General features: G+C 35.8%; 1 protein-coding gene across 1 annotated transcript in view; it reads right to left on the reverse strand.

Moving 5' to 3' along the window:
* Window positions 1-20,337, reverse strand: part of Appbp2 (amyloid beta precursor protein binding protein 2) — a 62,363-nt gene that overhangs the window by 20,244 nt on the left and 21,782 nt on the right. Inside the window, exons 2-4 of the mRNA XM_010626758.1 lie at window positions 17,432-17,520; window positions 13,083-13,234; window positions 9,379-9,502 (exon numbers count right to left, since the gene is read on the reverse strand). Coding sequence (XP_010625060.1) covers window positions 9,379-9,502; window positions 13,083-13,234; window positions 17,432-17,520 — 365 coding nt within the window. The remainder of the gene's footprint in view (window positions 1-9,378; window positions 9,503-13,082; window positions 13,235-17,431; window positions 17,521-20,337) is intronic.

Genomic DNA, 20,337 nt, shown 5'->3' on the forward strand with positions numbered 1-20,337 from the left:
TGGATTTAATCCCTAGCATAAAACAAAAGAAATTTTGGAAATAAAGGACAGAAAGGAGAATACTGAATAATGAAAAGAAACTGGTATGGGTTTAATGTTTTCAACTGTGTGGAAATATATGTAACATTTGCCATATGATCCTTTTATTTTGTTTTTTTTTTGAGACAGGGTCTTGCTATATAGTTTAAACTGGCCTTGAGGATGTATCCCTGGCTGGCTACACAGCCCTGCCCGCCCCCCCAAGTGCTGGGATTACAGGCATGAGTCACCATGCCAGGCTCATTTAAACCATTTTTAAGTGCAGAATTCAGGGACATTAATTAGACATATCATGTTATATAACCATCACCACCATCCGTTTCCAAAACATTTTCATCATCCCAAGAAACTCACCATTAAGCAAAACTTCTCATTCTCTTCTACTCCCTGGTAACCTTTAGTGTACTTTCTCTATGAATTTCCCTAGATACACCCTGAGTGGAATCATACCATATTTATCCTGTGTCTCTTTCAGTTCCGTTTGGGTAAGATTTTCAAGGATCATTCATTTTGCAGTGTATATTAGAACTGGCTGAATAATTTACACACACATACACACACGGACAAAATTTCTTAATGTATTCATATGCTGATAGGTACTTGTTTCTACCTTTTGGTTCATTTAAACACTGGCATATAAATCAAGTCTCTACTTTAAATTTTTCCAGGCCTGTACCTTGGAATGAAATTGTTGGGTCCTGTGTAATTCTGTGTTTAGCTTTTTGAATAACTGCTGAAGTATTTCTCAGCAGCCCCATCATGTATATTCACATCATCAACAGTGTACAAGATTTCCAACTTCTCCACATCTTTGTTAATACGTGTTTGCTGTTAATGCTGGGCATCAAACCCAGGGTACATCTTCAGCCCCAACATTTTATTGTAAGAATCCCAGTATGTGTGAAATGGCATCTCATTGTGTTTGACTTACATTTCCCATGAATGATATTGAGTTGTTTTTTTTTTTTTTTGGTACCGGAGATTGAACTCGGGTCCTTGCGCTTGCAAGGCAGGCCACCGAACCGCTGAGCTAAATCCCCGGCCCTGGAGTATTTTTTCATATATACTGGTCACAAATATTTTTAGAAAAAGTCTATTCAAGTTCTTCACTTGCTTCTGAAATTGGGTTGTCTACTGCATTGTTGAGTAGTAGTTCGTGATACATTCTACATTCCAGATTCTTATCCTTTTTTGCTTGTTTGATTTTTGGTACCAGGGATTGAACTCGGGTCTTTGTGGCACCACTGAGTTAAACCCCCAGCCCAACCAGATCCTTATCTAACCAATGATTTACTATTATTTTTTCCCATTCTATAGGCTGTGTGTGTTTCATTTTCTTGATAAGGTCTTTTGATATGAAAGTTTTAAATTTTGGTGAATACAGTTTTATTTTTTCTTTTCAATATGGATGCTTGTTACTTCTGTTTAATGACTTTGGCTAAAATTTCCAACATAATGTTGATTGTCACTAATGAGAATAATCATCTGTATCTTGTTCCTATTCTAAGAGAAAAATATCCCATCATCTATCACCACTGACTACATAGGTTTTTCATAAATGCTCTTTATCATATTGAGAAAGTTCCTTTGTATTCCTAGTTTCCTGAATGTTTTTTAATCACAAAAGGATATTTAATTTTGTCAAATGCCTTTTCTGTGGTAATGGAGATGACTGTGTTTTCTCTCCCTTCATTCCATTAAGGTGGTGTATTACATTGATTGATTTTCTTATGTTCAATTACCCTTGCATTCCTAGAGTAAATCTCACTTGGTTATGGTATAAATTCCTTTTAATATCCTATTGGATTTGCTTTGTTAGTATTTTACTCAGGACTTACTGGCCTATCATCTTGTGAGTCTTTTTGGGCCTTCATATCAGTATAATGCTGGCCTCCTAAAATGAGTTAAAATGTATTCTTCTTGCTGGGCGTGGTGGCGCATGCCTGTAATCCCAGCACTCGGGAGGCTGAGGCAGCAGGATCGCTGTGAGTTGGAGACCAGCCTGGGCTACGCAGTGAGTTCCAGGTCAGTCTCAACTACATAGTGAGACCCTTTCTCAAAAAAAAAAAAAAAAAGATGTATTCTTCAACTTCCTGGAAGAGTTTAAGAAAGACTGGTGCTAATTCTTTATATGTTTGGCAGTAAATTCTCCCAGTCTTTGACCGTTAGAAGATTTTTGATTATTCATTCTGTCTCTATTTGTTATAGGTCAGTTAACCTACTTCTTGGACCACTTTATTTTGTACATTTCTAGGAATTTATTACATCTACATTATATAATTTGTTGATGCACAACTGCTTATAGGATTTTTATTTCTGTAAGGTTGGTAGTAATGTTCTGAGTCATGTTTTGTGTCTTCTTTCTTTCTTTATCAGCTTGGCAATGGTTATAGGGTGGGGAGGAAATTGTGAAATGTAGCAGGCACTGCTGACTGTTCAAGCATTGAATTCTTTCTTATAGGTCTCAGAGATAAATTTAAACTTACTTCTGATCAGTTTAAACGCTCCTGGTGGATACCATTCCTCTTGCCCCTGACCGATTCAGAGATTACCCAATGATCTGGTTCTGGCTTTTACAACTCATGAGCAGATCTATGGGATGGTTTGCTTCCTGCTTTAAGGGATTTTAAAAAAATGTTGGGAAAGGAAGTTTTTCTTCTGCTGGACAATGTGGAATCTGTCTCTTATACCTCAAACCATGCTTCTAAGCAGTGGAGAACTAGTCCAAGACAAAACCAGCCGGGTGTGGTAGTGCATACTTGTAAACTAAGCACTAAGGAGTCTGAGACAGGAGGATCAATGTGAGTTAGAGGCCAGCCTGAGCTACATAGTGAGTTCAAGGTCAGCCTGAACTACATAGTGAGATCCTATCTCAAAAAAATCAAACCAGGGCTGGGGATTTAGCTCAGTGGTTCTGGTGCCTGGTTCACAAGCACAAGGACCCGATTTCGATCCCCAGTACCAAAAAAAAAAACAAAACAAAAAAACCAAACCAACCAAACAAAAATAAAAATAAACAAAATTGATGGATCAAAAAATAAAACCAGCACATAACGGATAGGTAGCAGACAGAAAAAACTTGATAATCTCTATGAATTCTGAATTAACCTACCTTGGCAGCACTGGACATCATATACTTTTTTTTTTTTTTAAATTTGGTATTGGGGATCAAACTCCTCCAGTCCTTGCGCTTGCAAGGCAGGCGGCGGATCCGCTGAGCTAAATCCCCGGCCCCATCACTTTTTATGAAATTCTCTGTACACTGCTTATCCTATTTTACTTGATAATAACGGTTATAACTTTTTTGTTAATTATACATTCTACTACCAATGTCCTTTTAAAATATCATGTAATGGTTTTTACCCTGAATTCTTTGTTTTATTTACTTATTTTGTGTGTGTGATGCTGGAGATAAAATCAAGAATATTCTACCACTGAGCTGTATCACTAGGGTTTTTTTTTTTTTTTTTAATTTTGAGACAGGGTCTCATTAAAGTGCTGAGGTGGGACTTGAACTTGTGATCCTTCTGTCTCAGCTTCCCTAAATGCTGGGATTATAGGCAGGCACCACCATGCCTGGCTTCTTTATTGTTAATATTATTCTAGGGTGTTTCTTAATACACGATTTCATTTCATTTTTCATATTTCATTTCTGCAGTACTGGGGAATCAAAGTCTCATGCTTTACTACTGAGACACACTCTGAGCACCAATGCACCAATTTTTTGAGACTATATCCAAACTTGCAATCCTCCTGTCTCCACCTCCCAAATAGCACATGCCATTCTACCCATGTTTTATTTTTCAGACCTCTTGGGAATTGCAATCTTTAGGTAGAGGAATTGAGACCTTTTAACATGTGTTACGGTGATAATCATATTTGGCTTTAATCTTTTGTTCTTATTTTTAATTTATCATACTTAGCTATTTACTATATTCTTTGTTTATATGTAAGATGGTTAGATTTCCCTAATCTTACCTATATTCCATTCAAATTTGGGAGTCTCACCACATTTTCCACTATATAAGTCATTACACATAGCCATCCACAGCACTGATAATATTTGATCATTAATGATCTCATTCCTACCCCACCCAATGAGACCTTTATAACACTGTTAATATTTTAAAAGTAGGCTCTCATATATGTCTACTACTAAGTGATCTGAATATAATAACATGAGCCTAAAATATTTTTGCTAACTGAATGAAAATGTATCAAATTGTAGGGATGTACATGGTAACACTTTAAAGCTTATAATAGAGTTAGGTCCATTAACATTTTTGGAAATTTGTCTTTCTTTTTACAATTTATACAAACAATTTCTTTAAACTACTGATATGTTTCTTAAATATACACGATCATTGTAACTACCACTGGAGTCATCTCAAGTTAGTCTCAGATAAAACTTTCAGAGTAAAACTTTAACTTTTCTAAAAATCAGTTACTTTGATCCTGTGGATGACATCATCAAAATTTTTTCTAGCTAAGGAAGAGGAAGACATTCCTGCAACCCCAGCTATTACAGAGATGAGGAGGACAGAAAGCTTGAGCCTATCTTGGACAACTTAGCAAACCTGTTGCAAACTAAAATAAAATTTTAACAGGGAAGGGTGAAAGGGGTGAAGGGAGGGTAGGGTATGTGGGAAAAAATAAACAAGACATATTAGGTAAAGGTACAAGATTCCAATGATAAATGTAACTGTATTGTTTGCTTTAATGTGCCAATAAACTTAATGGGAAAAAATAAAATAAAATTTTAAAGGGGCTGGGGATTTAGTGGTAAAACGCTTGCTTAACACACATTAAGCTCTGGATTTGATCCCCAGGACTGCAAAAACTAAAACTTCTCCAAAGCTTCCAGCAACTATTTGCAAAACATTAGTACTATTATACTTTTTCATTCCTCTATGGCAAGTGGAAATATCTGTACTCTCTACAAATGAACCACTGACTGGATAATTTTTCCTTTTGAACTTTGCGACAGGGTCTTACTAAGCTGCTAAATTACCCAGGAGAGGTTTGAACTTGCAATGCTCTACCTCAGTCTCAGAATGCTAGGATTGCACGTTTGAGTCAACAAGCCCAGCCCTTACGGATCACTTTGGGAAGTAATCTTTAAAAACTTGAGGAAAAAAAAGCTGGTGTGATAGTGCATGCCTGTAATCCCAGCACTCAGGAGGCAGAGGCAGGAGGATTACTGTGAGTTCAAGACCAGCCTGGGCTACATAATGAGTTCCAGGTCAGTCTCAACTACAGAGTGAGACCCTGTCTTAAAACAACAACAAAAAACAACAAACAAACAAACAAACAAATAAAATAATGAATTTGAATGAACATCACATAAAATGGGAGACTTTGCAGGGCAACACTCTTTAATTAAGCAACGGTTTTCAGTGCGAAAAAAAATTTTATCTTAATGTTTAAGAACATGTTCTGGAGAATTTCAGAGTTTTATGTTATTTGAAAATTTTTTCTTTTACCTTCAGTTTGAAAAACATTCATACTTAAAATTTATAAAAACTCCCAATTAGTTCTCTCTCTTCCTACTCCATTTACATGGAAGGCATATACTAAAATACTCACTAAATTTACCACTGTTTTTTCTATACCATTTTCCCCCTTCTTGAGAATTCTTATTATTTAACTTTTATTTGGTTACAGAGAAACTCCTTGAGTTTTCTCCTCAGATAAGATACACGCAAGGAGGGCCAGGGATTTAGCTCAGTGGTTCCACCTACTGCCTTGCAAGTACAAAATCCCGAGTTCTGTCCCAGGTACCAATGCCTGTAATCCCAGCACTCGGGAGGCTGAGGCAGGAGGATCACTGTGAGTTCAAAACCAGCCTGGGCTACATAGTGAGTTCCAGGTCAGTCTCAACTACATAGTGAGACCCTGTCTCAACAAAAAAAACAAAAAAAACCAAAAAAAAACACCCCCAAAACAAACAAAAGATACATGCAAGTATATCAAGTCTTAGTATAAGTTAAAGTTCTTTTTTTTTTTTTGGTATGGGGATCAAACTCAGGTCCTTGCGCTTTCAAGGCAGGTAGTGGAACCACTAAGTAGTCCCCAGCCCAATATTCTTTTATTTATCTTTGGATTTCAGACAATTCAAACCACCTAGGACGTGGTTCTCTCTTGATCTAGATTCAAGTCTTTCTCCCAACAGTTCATGAAATTTTTTTTCATTTAAAAATATTAACAAAAAAAGTATTGAGGTAATACATGTCCATGATCTAAAAATAAATAATAGAAAAGGAATTTTCTTTTGTTTGGCAGTAATAGCGACTGACCCCAGGGCCCTCATACTGACAGACACAGCCCTTTTTCATATTTTGGGGACAGAAGTCACTGAATTGCCCAGGCTGGGCTTGAACTTACAATCCTGCTTCAGCTTTTGGATCACAGTTGTGCTCTTCCACACCCAGCTAAAAAAGGATTTAAAAGTATGTTTGCTCTGTCTCACCCTCAGAAACCCAAAGACGATCTCTGCTCTTAAATGACTTCAGACAAATCATGCTCACATGGACTGATCAATCCCAGAGAAAAAGCTGGAAGGGGGGTTAAGGAGGAGCTTTTCGGTGGTTATATTCCAAGAAAATGCACTAATACCGTCAGCCCTGCATATCTGAGTACTCCATGGATGGAAACTATTTTGAGGGAAGACAGAATAAGAAGCACAGAAATAGGTACATTTTCTAAACAATATAGCATAACAACTATTTGCAATGCATTTACATTGTACTGGGTATTGTTCAGAAGTACAGAAAGGAATTTCCTAAGTTACATGCAAATGCTATGCCATCTTATAGAAGAGGCATGAATGCCTGTCAGTTTCAGTACTCATGGGAGTCCTAGAAATATGCATTCACGGATACTGAAGGACATCTACACTACATAGTAATTGCAGTTATTTCTAGGCAAGAGGTTATGCACAATATTTATTTTCCTCTTCATGGTTTTTTGTATTTTCTTTGCAACAGACATCCGTACGCAGAAAAAACAAAATTATTAAATGAAGCAAGTAAAGGGAAACACACAGAATCTATAATAAAAAAGGACTAAAAAACGGTACCAGGTTTAACCACAGGAGGCCAAGAAGGCTCCCTGACATTTATTCCCTTTCAATGCCAGCCCAAGATTAGAAACTGCCTTTATAATACTGAACTGAAGAACACACTCATTCTTGCATCACGCTCAAGCCCATGGGATTGGCCAAAGGATTTCATTAGTATCTACTCTGCAAAATGGTTCTTTTCCAATTTAACTAAACACATGATCAATTAGTACCCTAAATGTCCTTCTGACTAAAAAAGGCTAAACTGAAAATTTTAATCATTTTTCAAATAATACTTAGTAGGTAACAAAAATATAAATTATACTAAACACATCCGTAATAACCAAGAATTTGGCAAGTATACATGTGCAAATAAATCCCAAAGACAGCCAAGTTATTATTCACTGTATTATCTCAATATTCTCTTTCATTTCTTTCTTAACAGAGACTTCAGAGTTCATTCAAGGAATCAATTTTGTGTGCACAGTTTGAAAAGTTTGTTCCCAGGCCAGAGATGTAGCTTAGCAGCACTGAGCCTGCTTGGCAAGGCCAAGGTCCTGAGTTTGATTCCCAGTATCAAAATAATAATAATAATAATAATAATAATAATGAGCCTTTTGACCTTCTCTTCTTCTTGCCTAGTACAGTTGCAAACCCAATGATAAGAGCATATGCTTAAAATTCAGTTGCAACCAGAATTGTGGAAAAAAGTAAGTTTGTGAATCCAAATACCAATGCTAAAGAATTTGGGTTAGGCTAAAGCAAAATTTATATAGCAGCCTTAAAATTAGAAGAAACAAGTATATGGGCAAAATAAATCAAACACATATGAAAATAAAATGCTAGTGGCTTTTCTGTTCCAAATAAACTAGTTGATGTACACAGAAATATTTCTACTCTCAAATCTCATATAAAGTAGTCTAAGCTGGCTACAGCAGCATACATTTGTAATCCCAGTACTCCGGTTGACTGAGGTAGGAAGATCCCTGCCTCGGTAATTTGGCAACTTCTCAAGACCATGACTCAAAATAAAATAAACAAATAAATAAAAAGGAAAAAGGGTTAAAGATAGACCTCAGTGCAAAGGCCTTGGGTTTAAGCCCAAGAACCCCCGCAATCTAGTAAACAGAAGATGGATTATTTTCATCAGTACAACAATTTATAGGCCCAATTCCTTTACAGTTTCTGCATAAAATCCTATGATTTATCATAAAGTATTTCTAAAACATTATAAATTTATCTTTAGGATTTGAATATTTCAGGAAAGCCTTGCATAAAAAAGGACAAATGAAATCCTCAAAAGTCTGAAATACAGGAAGAAAAGACAGCTTTACTCAATAACAGCTTAGGTCAAAATGGTTTTATAGAAAAATATATATTCTATCTCTGAAAGAGTCTGCATTTAACTAAATTGTCTCTAAAATACCTGCCAGGCCTGGTGGTGCAAGCCTGTAATCCCAGCACTTGGGAGGCGGAGGCAGGAGGATTGCTGAGTTCAAGGCCAACCTAAACTATATAGTGAGTTCAAGGCCATACTGAACCACAGTTAGACCCCGTCTCAAAATAACAAAAGAAAAAACAAACAAAAAGAAATGTTGAATCATTAGAGTGCAATAGGACATACCTTAGGAGGCAGAGATATGAGAATTCTAAGTTTGAGATCAACCTGAGTGAAAAGGCAACACAGTGAGACTGCCTCACAAAAAACAAAGGAAGGCAAGCAGGCAGACAGAGTAAGGAAGGCTGTCCAAATCAAAATAGGGAGAAGAGAGGAACCCTTTATCAAAATAGCTAGAGCTACATGTCACATACACAGGAAAAATAAGGACGATAAAGGCTGAGATATTTCTAGATCGCCTTGCCTTTCCTTTAAGTACTGCTACTAAATAAATAAATGAATAAGCCTATCTTTAAGGAAAACATTTCTAAGTAAAATACTAATTTTGTGTGCAATTAATGGAAATGTAAATAAAGCAAGAGTACCAACTATACCCAAGAAAAAAGTACATTTCTTGACTTTTTTTAAGCATCTACTGCCTCACACAGTTACTAGCACACAAGCATTTAATAAACACCCACTGAATAAATAAATACATAGACTCTATGGAAAAGTAACAAGATTTAACTGTATTTTGGAGGTGGGAAGAAGAGGCTAGGATACTGAAACTACGACACATAAGTATTACCTCTGAGATTTATTTAAACACTGGCAGGTAAGTAGATGAGCTAAAACTATACAAGCTAGTAGGGACATAATTATAGGTTCTGGTCCAACCTACCTCACACAGCACTCTACTGCTCGAAACCAGTGGAGCATTTCATCATGTAGAGTACACAACTGAAGGCAAGACAGAAAAACTTTCTCGGCATCACTATACCAGCCTGCGTCTGAAAGGAAGCCACCTGAAGGACAAGAAAAAGCAGTTAACTTTCATTTAGTAAACTGCCAAAAGCTAAAATGCCATATTGATAGTGAATATTATCTGAACTGTGCTGAGCTTGAAGCTGGGAATGTCGCTGCAGTGGCGGAATACATGCACAGCACAGGTGAGGTCCTGGATTCAATCTCCAGCACCAAAAATAAGTGAAAATTTAAAAGACATTAATTGTCAGATTTTTATTAAAAAGTTTTGAATTAGAGGAATTAGGATGAGACCTTAAATAAGAGTTGTAAGCCTCTAAGAATACTCGATGGATTAAAATAACCAGAAAATAAAGTAATATACTGTTTTTTTAAATCCTAAAGCACATATATTTTATATTTTTAATTCTCTGAAATTAGCAACTTATGAGATAATAAAACTGATAGTATTTTCTACAAATAATATGGCCTGTCATAATGGCAATGTCTAAGTCAGCTGGATGTGGTGGCGCACCCCTGTCATCCCCACACTCTGAGCTGAGGCAGGAGGGTCGCTGCGAGTTCAAGGCCTTGAACTACATAGAGAGGCCCTGTCTCAATGTCCTCCCCCTAAATAATGTTTGAGTCAACAAAATACTGCACTCTGCTTAGACATGTGTTTAATTAAAGCTACATGTAATCAAACAGATATTTTACTGGAGAAAATTATGCTTTAGAACAATCGAGGGCCCTTACAAAAAGACTAGAATAATACAGTTATCTGTACTAAAAATATATTGCATGATGTGAAGGTTATTAGGCTCTTTCTTAACTTCAAATCTACCCCCCTTGATTGTTCTTTGATGCTGAGGCAATGTTTCTGCAAACTACTTTTCTCCTTAGCCAGCTGACTGACTGTCAGGCTCCACCAACAGGAAGGATTTCAAGACAAGAACAAGGAACACTCCTTCCTACTGTGGACAGGAACACCCTAGGGTATGATTCTTTACTCCAGTGGCCGCAGTTCATTCCAGTAAGCAATAGTCAATTCCAGGTGCAGTTCTGCAAAACCAGTTTCACGGCACTCTGTCAGCAACATCAGAACAGCTAGCCAGTCTCTAACTCTCAGGCTCCCTCTGATGGGCCCCCTTTTCAGAGCTCACAGGCAGTGGTACCAACTTAGCATCAGAGTCTTGGAGATGGTACTGTTCACAATACCCTAGTTTTCCCTTTTTGTCTTTTGGGGTCTCTTCTTGGATAAAAAGTTGTTGTATTAAACTCTACTTCCACACTATGATATGGACAGACCTTGAAGATGTTATGCTAAATGGAACAAGCTAGTCAGAGAGTCCATATATTTTCTGAGTCTGTTCATATGAAATGTCGAGAATAGGCAGTCTACAGAAACAAAGCAAACCGACAATTGCCCGGGGTGGGAGGGAAATGAGGAATGACTGTTAATGAGTGTGAATTTCTTCTGGGGATGATGACAATGCTCTAAAGCTTAACTGTGGTAATGTTTGAATAATTCTGTGACGTACTAAAAACCACTGAAATGTATACTTTATATAGTCCAATTGTATACCATATCAATTATATCTCAATAAGGTTGTTACTTAAAAAATTATCACTGTATATTTCTAGAATGAAAAATTTTAATTTTCTAGATAATTTTAAGATATTAAAATTGATGACATAACTGAGTTTTCTAGGATCCGTATCTATCTCTGAGATTTCTTTCTCATTTCAGCAGCCAGGTTGGTATAAGTAAATGTAGAGCTGACAGAAAGCCTCAAGCTTCCCTATCTCTTATTTACCTTGGCACTAAATTTCTCCCACACAGATTTTTACGTGACCACCTACAGCTACAGGGATGCCATTCTTTCTTTTTCTTTGAGACAGAGTCTCACTATATAGTTCAGGCCTCAATGCAGGCCTCTGCCTCAGCCTTTCAAGTACTGGAATTAAAAGTGTGTGCCACCACACCCAGCTCTGTTGTTGTTCATCCTTACAATTAACCAAATTCAGTCTGCACCACACCACCCTGAATGCACTTGATCTCACCTGAATGCACTTGATCTCAGAAGCTAAGCAGGGTCAGGTCTGATTAGTACTTGGATGGGAGTCTATTAACCAAATTCACCAACACTATTTTCAGAGACATTCTTTTTCATAAAAGAATGCTCTTAAAAGAACCGGGCATGGTGGTGCACCCCTGTAATCCCAGCACTCGGGAGGCTGAGGCAGGAGGATCGCTGTGAGTTCGAGACCAGCCTGGGTTACATAGAGAGTTCCAGGTCATTCTCAACTACAGTGAGACCCTGTCTCAAAAAAAATCAAAAAACCAAAAGAAAAAAAAAAAAGAATGCTTTTAAAGAGTTGGATGTGGTAGCAAACATCCCAGCACTCTGGAAGACTCAGGCAGAAGGACCACAAGTTCAAGTACTGCCTAGGTAATTTAGCAAGACCCTGTCTAAAAATAAAAAAGAGGCTAGAGATATAGTTCAGTGGTAGAGCGCCTCTGGGTTTGATAAACATTGACCCACAACCACACACACAAATGTTCTGAAGTTGTGACAGCAAATAGGGGACAAAACACTGCTCTAAGACTGAAGGAAATGTTAGTTCTGACACTAACATGAAAATCTGTCTGTACCATATGCACACGTGAAGGAAAACATGCACCTGCACACATTAATATGACAGGCTAAAAACAATACTCTATCCTGGCAGTGGTGGCAGTTATGAATATATGGAACCAATTGCATAGTAACACACACACACACATAGATGGATGCATGCAAAAACTGGTGATAACTAGTCTGTAGTCTAAATACCAACATCAATTTTCTGGTTTTTATATTGTCCTATAGTTATATAAGATGTCACCATTGGGGGAAACTGGAGAAATGTTTCAAAGGACACTAGGTTTCCCTTTTACAACTTCCTGTGACTATACAGTAATTTCCTTCCTTAGGACCTTGCGTTTGTGAGGCAGGTGGCGGCAGCACTGAGCTAAATCCCTGGCCCCAGTAATCTCAAAATAATTTTTTTTTTTTAATTAAGAAGTTAGCAAGAACTTTAAAAAATAACTGCCTGAAACATACAAAATAAATTTTTGAAAACCTTATGTCACAAGTAGTAAATAATACTTTCATGTATGTGCAGCATATAAAGCTTTCATATTTTCATTACCCTCATAACATCTCCATGAAGAAATTCAGAATAATCCTCATTTTAGTGATGAAAAAACCGAGGCTCCAAAAGGATTCAGGTCCATGTCACAGCATGACAGAGTAGAAAGATATGTGCTTTGCAGTTATACAGTCACAAGATTTTTTAACTCAGCTCATTACTAAGTGATAGATTACTCACTCAACCTTTCTGAGTCATGTGAAATAGTATTAATACCACCACTTCACTGGAATGGAAGGAGGATTTAGGAAGATACCATTTAAATAGCTACTGTAGTGCTTGGCACAGACGTAAATATCTAATACATCACACGCCTCATTCTTCTGATATTTTCTTCATAACCTCCCTGTGCAGACTTAGGGAAACTCCCAAAAGAAACCTTTATTGTTAGGTTTAACTCTGAGTCTGCACAGGATAAAACTCTCCCATAGTTTTACTGTTACGTACCTAAAACAAAGCCAACCTGAATTGCTTTTTCTTTTACTGCTGCATCAGATTCTGCTATGTAAGAGCACCGTCTACTAAATGAGTAGGCCAGGACTGAAGCAACTTTAACACCATGATCCATCAAAGCCTGAAAACAATGATGAAGCAAATGTCTGAAAGAGAAGGAAAGATTATTTGACAGAGACATCTTATTTTTGTCTTTTTAAAAAGCTGATTTCTCTTTAAAAGAATAATGTACCACCATGATTTCCAAGATGGAATGAGACAAAGTGTTTGCCCTATAAATTATGAGGCTATGCCTGAGAGATGGCGGAGTGGTGCAGTCCCAGCACTTTGGGAGCCTGAGGAAGGAGGATCCCAAATTCAAGCCCCTGTCTCAAAAATAAAAAGGACTGGGAAGTACCCCAGTGCAAAGGCCCTGAATTTAATCCCCAGTACAAAAAAAAAAAAAGCCTGGTATCTTTACTCAGTTCATTACTGAATGATTCTGTAACACTCAGGAAAAGCACACAGTATGTAACTTGATAGCAACAAAAGATGAAGCTAACTTTTAAAATCAGCTCTGAAAAATCAATTATAACTCAACAATAAAAAGTCAACCCAATTAAAACGGCCAGCCAGGTGCAGTTATGCAATGTCAGCTACTCTGGAGGCTGAGGCAGAAATATCCAAAGAAGTATCAACAGCCAATAAACACAAGATAATATGCTTACAATCATTGGTGATTAGGGAAATATAAATCAAAACCATAGTAAGACACTATTTCATACCCAACAGAATGGCTATAATAATTTTTTTAAAAGTGTTGGCAAATTGGACAAGGTGGTACATGCCTTTAAGCTCGGCAATTCAGGAAGCTGAGACAGGAGGATCCTAAGATTGAGACCAGATTAAACAATTTAGCATGCCTGCCTCAAAAATAAAAAAGGCTGGGGACATACTGAGGCACTGTGTGTAAAAAAAAACCCAAAAAACAAAAAAACAAACAGGTAGAAACAACCCAAATATTCATCAGCAGATGACTGGATTAGTAAAACACAGTATTATCCTTACAATGGAAATTTATCCAACCATAAAAAAGAAAGTAGGCCAGGTCTGGTGGCACATGCCTGTAATCCCAGTACTCAGGAGGCTGAGGCAGGAGGATCACCGGGAGTACAAGGTCAGCCTGGGCTACAAATGACTTCAAGCCAGCCTGAACTACATAGTAAGATTTTGTCTTTAAAAAAAAAAAATGTGGACATAAACAACATCTTTTAAAATGTTAAGTGAAAGAGTCAATAAAAAGACCATATATGGTATGAACGCATATATATGAAATATCTAGAATAGGCAAATCCAGAGACGTAAATATTAATGGTCAACCAGGATCCAAGGATGACAGAAAATAAAGGTGACTGTTATTGGTTTCCTTTTGGGGCAAGATAGTATTTTGGAATTAAGATAGTGATGGTTGTAAAGTCTGTGAATATACTAAAAGCTACTGGGTGTTAATTTAAAATGGCAAATTCTATTATATGTGAATCGAAACCCATAAATTAAAAAAAAAAACTGTAAATAACAGGAGAACCACTTTGGATAAAGGGAAAAAAGATCAGATTATTTGCTTTTAATCTCACAAATAACACTTACCAGGTAAAGGCTTTGGAATAGTGAAAAATAATGCAAGAGATCAAAGAGGTATTCCACTAAACCTATTACAATGGCCATATTCAGAACGGCAATCATTCAAATCACAGAAAGCTAACCTTCCTTTAAACAGTATTTTAAAAAACCTTTTCTATAGTCTTCCTTTGCCAAGGTTGAATGAGATCTTATCTATTTTTTAATAGAGTTATTTATATTTGGATTTTTTGAGATAGGGTATTGCTATGCAATGCCTTGAACTCACTATGTAGCCCAGGTTGGCCTCCAACTTGCAGAGATTCTCCTGCCTTAAGACTCCCGAGTGCTGGGATTACAGGAATACATCACTCTTGTATGTCACTAATTTTAATTAAGTAACCAAAAGGTTTTTCTATAGTCTTAGTATATGGGCCACTTCAGTTGTCCTTGAATGCTAAATTCATTTAATTTACGCCTCTAATTATCTTATTATCCCTCTATAAAAATATAGACTCCATGAAGAAGGGACCTTGAAGTTCATATCCACTGCTGTACTCCTGGCATCTAGAACAGTAGCTATCACATACAGTAGTAGACATTCAATAAGTACTTATTTAATTTGCTAAACAAATGAAGCAACTTGACAATATTAATATTAGAGGTCAGCAGTATTTTGTGAAAGCATATTCTTATTCTTTTAGATTTGTGGCTTATGAAAAAGGAATGACAATGAAAGCAAATTTAGGGAACAATGCAAAAGAGTAAGATCACAGATCAGGTCATCTCCTACTTCATAATACTTACAGCGGGCAAGATGAATTCAGTCTCCCTTCTTGAATTCTAAAAACTAACCTGCCAGAGTATTAACTTTCCAAAGGAGATGGAACTGGATGAACAAAAATCTATCCTTTTTGTCACCAAGCTTCATTTGGACTCTACAAACACTGAGACGATACTTTTACTTTTTCTTTTTTTTAAGTACCAGTAATCGAACTAGGGTCCTTATGCTTGCAAGGCAGGTGGCAGAATCACTGAGCTAAATCCCTGGCCCTACGATACTTTTTATTGTTTTGTTTTTTTATTTTTGGAGACAGGGTCTTGGTATACAGTCCTTGGTATCCTGCCTCAGCCTAAGTGCCAGAATTACAGTCATGTGCCACTATACCTATGGCTAGCACTATTCATAATAGGTAAAAATGAAACAACTCAAGTGTTAGTGAATAATGATATAGAACAGAGCACTGCATATATAAAGTGATGAGAATGAACAAAGTACACAAAGGTGATTCTCATAAATATTGAGCAAAAAAAAAAAAAAAAAGCCACACATAAAAGGGCATATGAATCCATCTAAAATGAGCAAAACAAACCTAGAGGAGAGGGGAACCAGTGACTAAAAAACTATATAAACCTAATTATCTAAGAACAGCAAAATGCAAACAGGGACAGGGAAATTAGTAACTGGAAAAAGCATGACAGAGCTTCTGGGGTTCTGGTAACAAATGCAAGTAAGTCAACATAATGTAGAGAAACAATACCAAATGTATGGAAAAAACAAGTTCAATGAAACAATTTTATACATGTATATTAGCATTGTAGTTATAAAGGTGAGATTATTCTATCTGTTCTATTTTCTGAAATGATCATATTTAACAAATACTTTCCAATTACGTAAGAAATAGTAAAAACTGAATGCTACTTTAAAATGAATTTATAAAAAAATAATTTATGGAAAATAGCATTGCAGTTTCTTAAAAACTTAAAAACAGAAATAACATACAACCCAGCTATTTGGTATATATAACTCCCCAAAATATTTAAAGCAGTAATTCAGAGAGTTATTTGAACACCTATATTGACAGAAGTATTATTTATATTAGCCAAATGGTAGAAATGCCTCAAATAACCACTGACAGATAAATAAAATGTAACATACATACACAGTGGATTATCTAGCTTTTTGTAGGAATGAGGGCAGGGGTGGTATGAGTTCAGTGGTACAGACCTTGCCTAGCATGCACAAAGCCCTGGGTTCAAATCCCAACACAAGAGAAGAGAAATTCTGACATGTTATCACATAGGTGAGCCTTAAAAACATTATGATAAATAAGATAAAACCAACACGGACAAATATAGGCTTACACTTATGTGGGACACACCTAGAGTATTCACACTCACACAGACAAAGCAGAAAGGCAGTTGCAGCACTAGGGGAGGAAGACATGGTAAGTTAACATTTAATGGGCACAGTTTTTGTGTGGGATGATAAAAACATTCTGTAAATGGATAGTGTATTGTTGCATAACAAGGTTAATGTATTTAATGTTCCTGAATTATACACTTAAAAATGGTTTAAAATGTTGTGTATATTTTACCAATTTTGTTTTGTTTTTATTTTTTATTTTTTCTGGTACCAGGGATTGAATTTGGGACCTTGCGCTTATGAGTCAGGCAGTGGAACCACTAAGTTAAATCCCTGGCTATTTTATCAGTTTTTAAAAATAACTTATCTTTTGCAACCACTATGGAAATCAGTGTGGCGATTCCTCAAAAAACTAAAACTGGAGGTTCCATTTGACCCAGTTATTCCCTTTCTTGGTATCTTCTCAAAAGAATTAAAAACATCATACCACAGTGATAGACATACACCCATGTTTCTAGCAGCACAGTTTGAATATGATCATAATGTATACCTAAAATGTACCAATAAACTTAATAATAAATAAATACATAAAAGATCTTACCTTTTATCCAAAGCTCTCAATACTTTAGCAAAAACTTCCAATTCACAAAATTCACTACCCAATTGACATAATCGTCCCTGCTGGTAAAGCTGAAATAAAAAATGAAAATTTATCTTAAAGTTTATAACCTTCCCTCCATTTTTAAAAGTTTTTCTTCTTTCTTAAGGGGAGTTAAACTAGCTCTTGAGACTAGTATAACTTTTGAAAATAGCATTTTGTATATATAACACACTGTAAGTAAATTTTTGTATAACATATACTACTGTAAGTATTGTACTGTATTGGCCTGTTACAAATAAATAATTAAAATTTTAAAAATTTAATTTCTACTTTACTTGAATAAAATTGATAGATTTAATGCATAGTTTTAATGAATCTGAGTCAGTCGGTTTGAGTACATAATATCAAGAAAGATGCTTACAAGAAATGTAACAAATAGTTGTACATAATTGTTAAAACTTAATACTTACAAAAAAAACTTAGAATGGTACCTAGAACTTGGTATATACCATAAAGCCCAATAAAATCATATGCTTATTAAATAAACATAAAACCTATTAGTCAAGAAACTAAAAAAAAAAAAAAACCTTAAAATCATAAACTTTTTCCTTAAATAAAACTGGATGGTTAAACACATCAAAATAAGGGGCTGGGATGAGGCTCAGGGATACAGTGCTTGCCTAGAATGTCTGAGGCCCTGCATTTGGTCCTCGCATCACAAAATAAGTAAATAAAACAAAAATAAAAACAGAGACATTGTCCAGAAAATACAGCTGGTTAATATACTCCAGTGGTGCTTCTTCAAACCATCGAGAACTGTAAATCGCTTCTAGACGTGATACTTCATAAGTACCCTAACAGTACCACGTATCTACAGCAATAAAGGACGGCAGGATTCCTAAAAATGTCATATTCACTTGTACATTCTTACCTTTTAGAATTGTTACTTAGAAGAATATTTTAATAAATGTGTTATGGTTAAAATGAGACAAACTACTGCCCTTTTCTCCCCTGCCTTAATTTCAACAAATGCCATAAATAATAGTGTCTTAGGTTTATATATGCTATATATGTAACAGTACCTTAGGAAGAATTTTGATATATTAATTCACTTTATGGTCTAGATACTTAACACTTAGCTCAGCTGATGACAATGGGGTGCAGGGGGTTCAAAAACTGGTCAAAGTCTAGAGTTCATTCTCCAAATAAGGCAGTCAACTTTGTTCATGGAAAACATACTACAAATTCAGCACACTCCTGGCATAAATCATTAGTCATAACAGAGACTAGATCAAATAAGGTGCATATATTAATGCAGATCCATAAAGGCTACTGCAAAAAATCCCTGAAGCCTGATTAGAAAGACACACCTAGAAAGGGCAGGCAGAAATGTTATCTTCATGTAATGGCTGCATATTATATTAACACTAAAGTCTTCACAAGGAAAGTTTTGCTATTCCTGGAAATATTTTGTTTTTCAGCTACAAAAAAATAAGAGCTTCTGGGAATGTTCACAGTAAAATTCATTACTATTAATCACTGTCATATTCACTTGTCTATTAAACCAAACACAGAAAAACACAGAGAAAACAATTTCGAGAATTTATAACCAAATTCCTATTTGTGAGCTAAACAATGTGATAAACTTTTGATTTGGATCTGATTTACAGTTATCAAGATAAATATACACTTGCTCCAAAAACACTGAGATAAAAACTTAGCTTCTTACAAAAATAACTGACTCATCATTACTAAACTTAAGGCTCTTTTATAAGGTAGAAGAAATGAAAACAAGTTATATAACAATTTTGCCTGTACTCAATAGCTGAATAAAACCAATCAAATTCAATTTTAAGTATTCTTCATTGGAAAATATACCTTCAATAACTGAAAATTATATATCATACTAAAAGATATGAAAATATGCCCTGTAACAGATGTCAGCATTTTCTGTACTGAGATGTTTAATATTTCTAGGTAAAAATGGGTTTATATTTAAATTGTAGGAAGAGGGGACTGGGGTTCAGTGCCTCAGTGCTTGCCTAGTGTGAGGCACTGGGTTAGATCCCAGTATGGAGGAGGGGTGGGGAGCTGAGGGAAGAAACGGGAGTGATTCACTGGCTTCATCCTTATCTTACCAAACTTATCCTCAAGATGAAAATTAATAATTTTTATGAACTAAAGGGATTGCCAGATACCAGTTCAAATAAAATAGCATTTAATCCTTATAGATTTTATATGAGCCAAGTATTGTACACACTATTTTTCATAAGTCAGTTTATCTTCTCACAGGTAGGGAAACTGAGGCATAAAGAGTTCAATAGTCAGTTTAAAAATCGTACAATTAGGAAATCTGACCCCAGCAGTTTGTCCCTACATCTTCATTCTTACACTATACTGCTTCTTGAAGATAATGTAACAAGATATAAGAAAAAGTATAAAATGGACAATTTAAAACCTTTTCATAAAAAACAGGTAAAGATTAATCCTTTTTAAATTATACATCTTATGATGCAGAACTTAGAAGAGGAAATGAATTGAGGTTCTAGGTTCTAAGTTTCTCATAATTTTTGATATGATTTATTTTAGTTCTTTATTACAATGTTTACATTCTTTATATAATAATGAAGCTCTTAATGGGCTATACTGCCTTTTAGGTGTTAGTATCCCCAAGAAAATAAGGAAAAATCAAATTCTCTACCACCACATATAAAATTAAAACAGACCTTAGTATATGTAACAACATATGACAAAAGAAGCATTTTCAAGTCACTGAGGAAAGAAAAAAATAGCTAATGAAGAGTTTATTGAAAAAGAAGCAAGAAGCCAGGGATATGGCTCAGTGGCACCACACCTGCCTTGCAAGTGCAAGGTTGTAGTTTGATCCCCAGTACAAAAAAAAAAAA

The sequence above is a fragment of the Fukomys damarensis genome, unplaced genomic scaffold (assembly GCF_012274545.1).
Source record: "Fukomys damarensis isolate Sample0158 unplaced genomic scaffold, DMR_v1.0_HiC HiC_scaffold_13, whole genome shotgun sequence".
In the NCBI taxonomy this organism is placed as follows: Eukaryota; Metazoa; Chordata; class Mammalia; order Rodentia; family Bathyergidae; genus Fukomys; species Fukomys damarensis.